At 45.1% G+C, this 10,835-nt stretch overlaps 1 protein-coding gene across 6 annotated transcripts in view; it reads right to left on the bottom strand.

The window, feature by feature from the left end:
- fmn2b (formin 2b) overlaps positions 1-10,835 on the bottom strand; it is a 52,058-nt gene continuing 41,223 nt past the window's right edge. For all 6 annotated transcript variants that reach the window (XM_061756262.1, XM_061756265.1, XM_061756264.1 and 3 more), the window contains 4 exons: positions 10,736-10,817; positions 7,427-9,450; positions 1,640-1,747; positions 1-1,122 (listed from right to left, as the gene is read on the bottom strand). In XM_061756262.1, the coding sequence (XP_061612246.1) occupies positions 9,424-9,450; positions 10,736-10,817 (109 nt within the window). In that variant the 3' untranslated portion in view covers positions 1-1,122; positions 1,640-1,747; positions 7,427-9,423. The remainder of the gene's footprint in view (positions 1,123-1,639; positions 1,748-7,426; positions 9,451-10,735; positions 10,818-10,835) is intronic.

Genomic DNA, 10,835 nt, shown 5'->3' with positions numbered 1-10,835 from the left:
CAGAATTATAAAAAAATATTTTATTCCAAATAAAAGGCAAACAACGGTCATTGAAAACGCAAACTAAACAAAGTAAAGAAACACTGGAATAAACCTAAAACTGGAAACAAGACTTGACTACTGAAACTACAGGTGACTATGACATGTGACACAAGCAGTAACAATGACAATGACCCAACAAGGACTGAAAGAAACCAGGGAACTAAATACACAAATTGATGAAACAACGAGGAACACCTGGACAAGATACGAGTGGCTGGAGGGAGCTGATTGGTCGACACAAGGTAGACAAGAACAGGTGGACACAATAACTAAACGAGCACATGAGACATGAAAAACATGGGACAAAAGAAAACATGAAACAAAACAACCCAAACACAGACCATGAGAGTTCCCCACCCCACCGCCCCTTAAGGAACGGATCACAGACGTACCCCAAAAGTTACAAACAAAAAAAGTCACCAAAACAGGGTGGATGGAAGGGGGACTGGAGGCGGGTTCAGAGTCCGCCCCTCAGGGTCAGTCTGGTGGCCGTCTAGCCCACCCGATGTGAGGTGCTTGGCTAGGCAGTTCAGGAGGGTTGGCCAGAATGCCAAGCACTAGGGTCTCCACAGGGCCATTCAGGTGGACGGTCATGATGCCGGACCCAATGGCAATGCAGGGGCCAGACAATAGGGTTGAGTGGTGGCCGCTGGATGAGCGCCGCTGGAGCAAGGTTGGGTGGCGGCCGCTGGACAAGTGCCACCGTAGCCTGCCACAGAGCAGGAACGGGAGCCTGCCACCGCTGCCGGAGAGCATGAACGGGAGCCTGCCGCTGCTGCCGAGCAGCCGGCACGGGAGCCTGTTGCAGCTGCCAGGCAGCCGGCACAGGAGCCTGTTGCAGCTGCCGGGCAGCCGGCACGGGAGTCTGTTGCAGCTGCCGGGCAGCCGGCACGGGAGCCTGTTGCAGCTGCCGGGCAGCCGGCGTGGGAGTCTGCCGCAGCTGCCAAGAGCAGGGACTGGGTCTGCAGTCGCTTCCTCAGGTCTGCAGTCGCTTCCTCAGCCTGCCACCATTGAGGTTTGGCTCACAGGAAACGAGAAGGCCAGAGTGTACAGGAACTCGGGAAGGTGAACTAGGAAAAACTGGTCATACGGAACGAGGTTTAAAAAAAAAAAAAAGCACGGAATGAGGTGACTTGAGGGCAGGTTTGGATGGACGTGACTTAGTTGGGGGCGTGGAACAAGGTGTGGGAACTGGTGAAAAATTAAGTGACTTGGAAACAGGGGCATAAAAACCGGAGGACAAAATTTGACCTTTACTTGGGCGCCTCCGTTGGCCACAACGTTGCGGTCCCGGATAGATGGCCAAACGGGTGCCCAAGTAAAGGTCAGGTCAGAGGGAGAGGACTTGGCCCTGGACTCGTCAGGGTTGGAAAAGGGTAAATGTGACAAAAACTGACCAGGACGAGAAAAAATTGGGAACGAACAAGAAAAATCAAAATCGGTGTCAGAATCAGAGAGGAGGTTAACTAAATCCGGGCCATCTTCAAATCTGAATCTCAAAAAAACGGGGAAGTAAAAATGGTAGGGCATGGTGAATAGCTAGGACAAGTGGGGGGCATAGGTGAAAAGGACAGAAGAAAGAACGAAAAGAACTTACTGGAGGAGGGTAGCTATGGTTGCCAGGGTGAGGGCGCTGAGAGGCAGACTGGTGGCGTGCAGGGTGACACCGTGTGCTGACCCTGGGTCCTGTTCTGGTCAGTTCATTCTGTCACAGTTTTGTTTTTTGGAAGCAAAGAAGGCAAGCCAAAACATTGAGGACTCAAGAGCAGGGAGGCAAAGCAGAAGTCTCAAAAATTATATTTAATTCCAAATAAAAGGCAAACAAGGATCATGGAAAACTAAACAAAGTACCAAAACTGATATTCAAAGTAACAAAGAAACACTTGAATACACCTAAAACTCGAAACAAGACATGACTCCTGAAACTACAGGCGATTATGACATGACACAGACAATGAAAATGACAAATGAACCGACAAGGACAGAAAGAAACCAGGGAACTAAATACACGCAAATTGACGAGACGAGGAACACCTGGACAAGACACGAGTGGCTGGTGGGAGCTGTTTGGTCGTCACAAGGTAGACGAGAACAGGTGGACACAATAACGAAATGAGCACACAAGGCATGAAAAACATGGGACACAGGTAAACATGAAACAAAACACAGCCCAAACCAAAACACAGACCATGACAGTGGCAGAATAACCCACAAGGCTAATAGTGTAAACCGGTTGTTGTTGTTTGGGAGGGGTAGGTGTAGCATACGGTATTATGCCGTATGGCTACAAGTGTCAGAGTTGGAATAAAGTACTGTTGGCACACAGTCGTTGTACCCACATTATTTGACACAACATAGCGGCGATCGGATTAGTCGAAGCTAGCAACACAAGGCTAACCGCTATGCTCATCCACAACTCGTGCATTTTTTGTACTCTCGGCCCTGGACAGACAAATGAATATTCAATCGCCTTTTGGCCAGACATTTCGGTACTTCACAGAGCAATTTAGTGCGGCGGATTATCCTTTGGCAGCAATGGCAGCAGGTGTGCCAGTCGAAAATCCTGTGTAAATTGACCAATTTGAAAACGAAATGCCAAAAATACGTGATTAGCGATCAGTTGACTTCAAGCTATAAACGGTGATGTAGAGAAGAAAAGTCAGTTCTTATACTGTAACCGGCCCCCCCACCAAATTGCCTTCTCATCCGCAAACTCCACCCCCCTACACTGTCCACAAATGTTGTCAGTCCGTGAAAATATGTCATTGCATGAAACCAATCTATGGCGGAAAAAAGGGTGGGGATCACTGTTCGAGGAGGTATTTCCTGCCATTTTTGGAGAAGGGTACAAAAGAATTTACAAGGCATTAAATATACCACGGAAAACAGTGAATAGAGTCATCATCAAGTGGAGAAAGTATGGCACAACGATGACATTACCAAGAATTGGACGTACTCCGAAATTGATGAAAAGATGAGAAGAAAACTGGTCTGCGAAGAGACAAACAGCAACATTGGAGCAGCTGCAGGAATTTCTGCCAAATACTGGCTGTTGTAAACGTGACGTCAATCTCCCGTCTTCTTGTGTCTGGGCTATGAGCTTGGGTGGCCAGATGGAAGCCTTATCTTACAAAGAAAAACATCTAAAGGCAGCTACGTTTTGCAAGAACACATTTAAAATCTACCAAATGCATGAGGTAAAATGTGTTTTGGTCAGATGAAAATTATCGGCCATAATTTTGAAAGGTATGTGTGGCACAAACACAACACTGCTCATCACCAAAAGAACACCATAACTACAGTGAAGCATGGTGGTGGCGATTTGGGGCTGTTTTTCTCAGCTGGGACAGAGGCCTTGGTCAAGGTGGAGGGAATTATGTATAGTACCAAATACAAGTCAGTGTTAGCACAAAACCTTGAGGGTTCTGCTAGAAAGCTGAAGATGAAAGGGAACATTTTGAGCATGACAATGACCCAAAGCACCCATCAAGAGCGACAAAAGGCTTCAGAATCAGAATCTGAATCATCTTTATTTGCCAAGTATGTCCAAAAAACAGGAATTTGTCTCTGGTAATTGGAGCCGCTCTAGTACGACAACAGACAATCATTTGACAGAGAACACTTTTGAGACATACAGACATCGACAAAAATCTTCACCAGAAGAAGATGAAGGTTTTGGAATAGCCCAGCCATATTCCAGACCTGAATCCCATCTGATATAGGTGGGGTGTTCTGCAGAGGGCTGTGTACAGGAGACGCCCTCTCAATCAGACCGATTTGGAACATTTTTGCTAAGATTAGTGGGCAGAGCTCGCTGCATCAAGATGTGCCACACTGATAGACTTCTCCCCACAAAGACTGAGCGCGTGCAATATAGCCAAAGGTGCTTCAAAAAAGGGTTAGTTGGAGGGTGTGCATATTTATGCAAGCATTTTTTTATTTTCAGTTGAGTTGTACAGGCTATGGTGGAAAAAGATTTGAAAGTATTTATCTTGGTTAGATTTTTTTTACATCACAAAAATCTGGCATTTGAACACGGGTGTGTAGACTTTATATCCACTGTATATGTGAGTGCAGCAACAGCAACGTTTCTTCTTCACGTGACCACCAGAAAGTCCGTGACATAATCGCAATCATAAATAATGAACAGGTTAAACATTAAAAATTCACAAACCATTTTTCAAGCTGATCGGGCAGAAAAAACAATAACACTCTTAACACACCCCAGACCACAGGATAATCGCTCATGATAATCTTTCAGAGACCTCCTAAAATCTGACCTCTGGAGAGACCACGTCTCTCGGCTTGCCTGGGAACGCCTTGGATCCCCTTGGAAGAACTTGAGGAAGTGGCTGGTGAGAGGGAAGTCTGGGATTCCCTGCTGAGGCTGCTGCCCCTGCGACCCGACCTCGGATAAGCGGAGGACAATGGATGGATGGATGATCTTTACAGTCTTGACAGACAATGGTAAAAAGTAATGAGGTAAATAATATAAAGGTTGCAGTTGTACATTCACAACAATTTACACTAATTTGAGGTTTGACCCAGACTGTCATGGTCTGTGTTTTGGTTTGGGTTGTGGTTAGTTTTGTTTCATGTTTTCCTGTGTTCCAAGTTGTTCATGTCGTGTGCTCATTTAGTTGTGTCCACCTGTTCTCGTCAACCTTCTACCTTGTGTCGACCAATCAACTCCCTCCAGCCGTTAGTGTCTTGTCCAGGTTTTCCTCGTTGTCTCGTCAATCTGTTTGTATTTAGTTCCCTGGTTTCTTTCATTTCTTGTTGGTTCATTGTCATTGTCGTATGTCAATGTCAGGTGTCATTGTAGTCTGTCTGTGTCACATGTCAAAGTCATCTGTAGTTTCAGTAGTCATGTCTTGTTTCCAGTTTTAGGTTTGATCAAGTGTTTCTTTGTTACTTTGATTATCAGTTTTGGGACTTAGTTTAGTTTGCTTTTTCCAAGACCCTTGTTTACCTTTGATTTGGAATGAATTATAATTTTTGTGATTTCTACCTTGCCTCCCTGCTTCCCTGCTCGTGTTTTTGCCTTCCTCTCCCTTGACAACCAATTGTGACAGAATGAACCGACCAAAACAGGACTGAGCGGTAAGAACATGGCGTCACCCTGGACACCACCAGTCTGCCTCCCAGCGCCCTAAGCCTGCCAACCATAACTACCCTCCTCCAGTAAGCCCTATCATTCCATCTTCTCTGTCCTTTTCACCTGTATCCCCCACTTTATTTATTATGAGTTATTCACCATGCCCTACCAATTGACCTCTAAATTTTTTTTAGATGCTGATTTTTCTGATGGCCACGATTTAGTTAACCTCCTGTTCGATTCTTACTCCGACACCGATTTAGATTTTTCGGATTCCTTCCCTAGTTTTTTCCCCATCCTAGTCAGTTTTTGTCACGTCTCCTCTTTTCCAACCCCTGTGAGTCCAAGCCCAAGTCCTTTCCCTCTGACCTTTACTTGGGCACCTGTTTGGCCATCTATCTGGGACTGCCGCGTGGTGGCTTATTAAAGGTCCAATTTTGTCCTGTTTTTTTCCCCTGTTCCCATCCATCCATCCATTGTCTTCCGCTTACCGGAGGTCGGGTTGCGGGGGCAACAGCCTCAGCAGGGAAGTCCAGAGTTCCCTCTCCCCAGCCACTTCCTCTAGCTCTTCTGAGGGGATCCCGAGGCGTTCCCAGGCAAGCCGAGAGACGTAGGTCTCCCGGTGGGACGTGCCCGGAACACCTCACCTGGGAGGCATCCAGGTGGCATCCTAAACAGATGCCCAAGCCACCTCATCTGGGTCCTCTCATTGTGGAGGAGCAGCGGCTCTACTCTGAGCCCTTCCCGGATGACCGAGCTTCTCACCCTATCTCTAAGGGAGAGCCCGGACACCCTGCGGAGGAAACTCATTTCGGCCGCTTGTATTCGGGACCTTATTCTTTCGGTCACAAGCTGTGGGTCGTGACCGAAAGAACAAGACCCACAGCTCGTGACCATAGGTGAGGGTAGGAACGTAGATCGACCGGTAAATCAAGAGCTTCGCCTTTCAGCTTAGCTCCTTCTTTACCACAACGGAACGATACGAAGTCCGCATCACTGCAGACGCTGCACCGATCCGCCTGTCGATCTCCCGTTCCATTCTTCCCTCAATCGTGAACAAGACCCCAAAATACTTAAACTCCTCCACTTGGGGCATGATTGCATCCCCGACCCGGAGAGGGCCACTGTTCCCAAGTCACTAAATTTTTCACCAGTTCCCACACCTTGTTCCACGCCTCCAATTAAGTCACGTCCATCCAACATGCCCCCAAACCACCTTGTTCCGTACCAACAGTTTTTCCTAGTTTAACTTCCCGAGTCCCTGTGCACTCTGCCCCTCTCGTACACTCTACTCCCAAACCTCAATAGCAGCAGGCTGAGGAAGCAACTGCAGACCCCGCTCCTCGGCAGCTGCGGCAGGCTCACGTACCGGCTCTTTTGCAGCTGCAGGAAACTCCCGTCCCGGCTCCGGCGGCACTTGCCCAGCTGCGGCAGGCTCCCGTCCCAGCGGCACTCGTCCAGCTGCAGCAGGCTCCCATCCCGGCTCCGGCGGCGCCCGTCAGGCTGCGGCAGGCTCCCGACCCTGCTCCGGTGGCGCTCGTCCAGCGGCTGCCACCAGACTTTGTTGCCTGGCTCCTGCATTGCTGTTGGGTTTGGCATCATGGCCGTCCGCTTGTATGGCCCTGTGAAGACCCTGGTGGTGGCGTCCTGCCTGCCCTCCTGAACTGCCCAACCAAGTACCTCATCTTGGGTGGCCTGGACAGCCACCGGACTGACCCTGAGGGGCAGACTCTGAACCCTCCTTCGGGCCCCCTTCCGCCCACCCTGTGTTGGTGACGTTTTTTTTTTTTTTTCTTCTTTAGTTGTACCTTTTAGGGAACGTCTGGGATCCGTTCCTTCAGATGGGGGTACTGTTATGGTCTGTGTTTTGGTTTGGGTTGTAGTTAGTTTTGTTTCATATTGTTCATGTCGTGTGCACATTTAGTTGCCTACCTGTTCTCGTCAACCTTGTAACTTGTGTCGACCAATCAGCTCCCTCCGGCCGCTCGTGTCTTGTCCAGATGTTCCTCGTTGTCTTGTCAATCTGTTTGTATTTAGTTCCCTGGTTTCTTTCAGTTCTTGTCGGTTCATTGTCATTGTAGTATCTCGTCGTCAGGTGTCATTGTAGTCCGTCTGTCACATGTCAAAGTCACCTGTAGTTTCAGTAGTCATGTCTTGTTTCCAGTTTTAGGTTTGTTCAAGTGTTTCTTTACTTTATCAATTTTGGGACTTAGTTTAGTTTGCCTTTTCCAAGCCCCTTGTTTTAGCTTTTGATTTGGAATTAAATATCAATTTTGGGACTTCTACCTTGCCTCTCTGCTTCCCTCCACTTGAGTCCTCCACGTTTTTGCCTTGCCTTCCCCGCCTTCGACAACCAATCGTGACAGACTACAAGCATCTGGATTAGACATTAAAAATGACACTGTGCTCCGAATTATTAGGAACATGCTGTTTTTGTTCATTTTCATTGATAGTCAATGCAATTTACAACAATTTTTTTTCCTTTTCAACCATCGCATAAAATGGTCAACTAGAAACCAAATGTTTTGCGGCTCTCTTATACTGGACACCCAAAATAGGCCTACCCCATTAATCCAGCCCAAAACATTAATTTTGCCACCTCTTAGATGACGAGGTGACACCCTATCCAAAGTACCTGCTTTCTGCTCATAAGTGGCTTTTTAATTAAGTGACTCTTAATTGAAGCATTTGTCTGACCATAAATTCCTTATCTGAAATCCGATGCAAATAAATACAAAATAAAATGTGATGACTTCCTTAATAATGTGAACAACTTCCTTAAGTAACAGGAGAAAGAGCATATCGCTGTCTTCAGACAGAATCTGTGCATCTCTAAAACCAGCCCTTTTCAGGAAACAAAAGAAACGGCATGCTTGTAGAGCCATTAACATTGCACCGTCAAAGAGAACAAGCCATTTTCAACACTTTGATTAATCATTTGTAAAAATAACAGACCTACTGTATGTGGGGACTTACCAATAGTGTAGCTGTGTGGTGAGAAATATGAAACCGACTAAATTTGGACATTAGCGATTTCTGCCCAATAGTGATATGCATGAAAACAAAAACTCAAATATTTAACTTATGTTAAATGTTTTATATGCATAATTTGGAACACAGTGCAATTCTTGATCAAAAAATGTTATTCACTATAAATAGCATTGGCTATTAAAAAAAAACTTTACATACTGTATGGCTAATAATTTGGAACACATTGTACAGACTAAGTCACTGATGGTGTAGTGGTGCACTCGCCTGACTTTGGTGCGGGCAGCGTGGGATCAGTTCCCACTCAGTGACAATGTGAATGCGAATGGTTGTCCGTGTCTATATGTGCCCTGCGACTGACTGGCGACCAGTTCAGGGTGTAGTCCGCCTTTCGCCCGAAGTCAGCTGGGATAGGCTCCAGCGCCACGCGACCCTAACCAGGATAAGCGGTGTTGAAAATGGATGGATGGATGGATGGATTGTACAGACTGGCACATAGTCAGGTGAGAAAGGCCGTAGACTTATAAACAACTCTAAAGTGGAACCTTGTCAGAAAATAAAAATAATTTAGGGCAAAATATCAATTCAAATGTGTTGCTTATCAAGCACTTTACAGTATCGTTTCAACCCAAAAATCGGCAAAATTGGCAGTTACTGCAATCGACTGCACAACATATTGTCACTCGAGTTGTGAATCCCAGGAACACTTGATAAAGTCACCCTTTTAGTCTTTCAAAATTTTTGTGTTTTTCCCAGTTTCCAGATATATATAGGCGACACGGTGGATGGCATGTTCTCCCCGTGCCCGTGTGGGTTTTCTCCGGGTACTCCGCTTTCCTCCCACATCCCAAAAACACGTGTGGTACGTTCATTGAAGACTCTAAATTGCCCGTAGGTGTGAATATGAGTGTGAACAGTTGTTTGTTTATATGTGCCCTGTGATTGGCTGGCGGCCAGTTCAGGGTGTACCCCGCCTCTCGCCCGAAGATCTCTGGGATAGGCTCCAGCACGCCCACGACCCAAGTGAGGAAAAGCGGTACAGAAAATGGATGGATGGGGATATATATGTATATATATGTATATATATATATGTATAAATATATATATATATATATATATATATATATTATCCAGCACAGAAGAACAGAAGAACAGATCAGTGTGTATTGAGTGATCCTTGTCTGTCATCAGCAAGTTAATCAGTGAAATTGTCCTGGAAAATGAATTTGGCACCGGACTGAGAACCCTGACGTCGTCAAATCAATCATCGATCATCAAAAAGAAAGTCCAGTGGGTCAAATTTTCATGCCAAGCTTGGCTTTCTGCGGAAGAAACATTGCAGAAGTACATTTTAGTGATACAGAGATGGAGATGCAAATCGCAAATGAAGTCTAAAATATGTTGCAAATTATCTCATAATCCAGAAAGGGTATTTTATAGAAAATGTACTTTTGAAAAGGGACTGTAAAGTCGTTTTGGGGTTTTGTTTTTAAATACATTAAATATGTTGGAAAGAGAGGATAATTTCGCAGTGAATTGTTGAGCTATAGCGTTCAACTTTTTTTCAGCTTCTCAGTTTTCCAGATTTTTTGGGCGGGTTTAAAAACGAGTCCGATGATGCATACTACGATGGTGTATACTTTCTGGCGTGAGTCGGCCTCTCTTCCACTATATACAGTAAGTACTGAGCGCTGTCATTTTATTGTGGCTATGTCGCAAATGCAAGTTACTTAGAAATAAAGCCTTGGCCCCATTTCTCCCACTAAAGGTAGAAATGGGCCGTTCGTTACAGCTCATTGTCGGTTAACTTGAAGCACTTTTTTTCACGACCTTAATACAACCATTACAGCACAAAATTATTGTGTTACATTTTTTTTCGTGTGCCCAAAGCACACGATACAGCACAAAATTACTGTTAATACATATAAAAAAGCTTGAAAATGTTTGAAGCTGATCCAAACTTACCTCTTCGACTTCATAGACCGTAATTTTCTGGCTAGGCATTGGCTGAGGAAATGCCGTGTTGCCCTTCATCTGAGTTGAGTGGGTGGGTACCAACCACAAAGTGGGCAGGTACTTATATATGAATTGACAAAACTGCATAACAAGGTCAGCGATTTTAAATCTAACTAAATTTGTTTGCGTGAGAGAGAAGCCCCCCCCCCCCAAAACCAAGCAATTTTAACCCGAGTGTAATAAGTAGATGTTTAAGTTATGTTCGTTATAATATGTATAATTTAACGGAAGAATGCCAGCGATTTTATATCATGAACCTTGGGAGATTGTAAATTATAAAAAAAAAAAGAATTGTCTCAGATTACGGTGGCCTGGAAGTGCAAAACAATATAACAAATTGTGAAACACTTTTACATTGCAGAAAACAAATTAACAAAAGCCAAAACACTTTTACATTTCAGAAACCACATTAACAAAAGCAGAACTACTTTTACAAAAGATGAAACAAATTACAATTGGTAAATTTGTTTTCTGAAATGTAAAAGTGTTTCGCAATTACTTTTTTTGTGCTGCACTTCCAGGCCACCGTACTCCGATAAATAAACAGGAGTTTAAATGAATTAAATATCGGGTCAAAAGGGGTCAACTTACAATTCCTGTAGCATGTTTTGGTTTCACACTGTAGGAGGCCCGCTCTTTGGCCTGTCGGAAACACTCCTCTGCTACTTTTAACCTGTAAAATGTAAATGTA

The sequence above is a fragment of the Phyllopteryx taeniolatus genome, chromosome 19 (assembly GCF_024500385.1).
Source record: "Phyllopteryx taeniolatus isolate TA_2022b chromosome 19, UOR_Ptae_1.2, whole genome shotgun sequence".
Lineage (NCBI taxonomy): Eukaryota > Metazoa > Chordata > Actinopteri > Syngnathiformes > Syngnathidae > Phyllopteryx > Phyllopteryx taeniolatus.
This window is presented reverse-complemented; position numbering and strand designations above follow the sequence as displayed.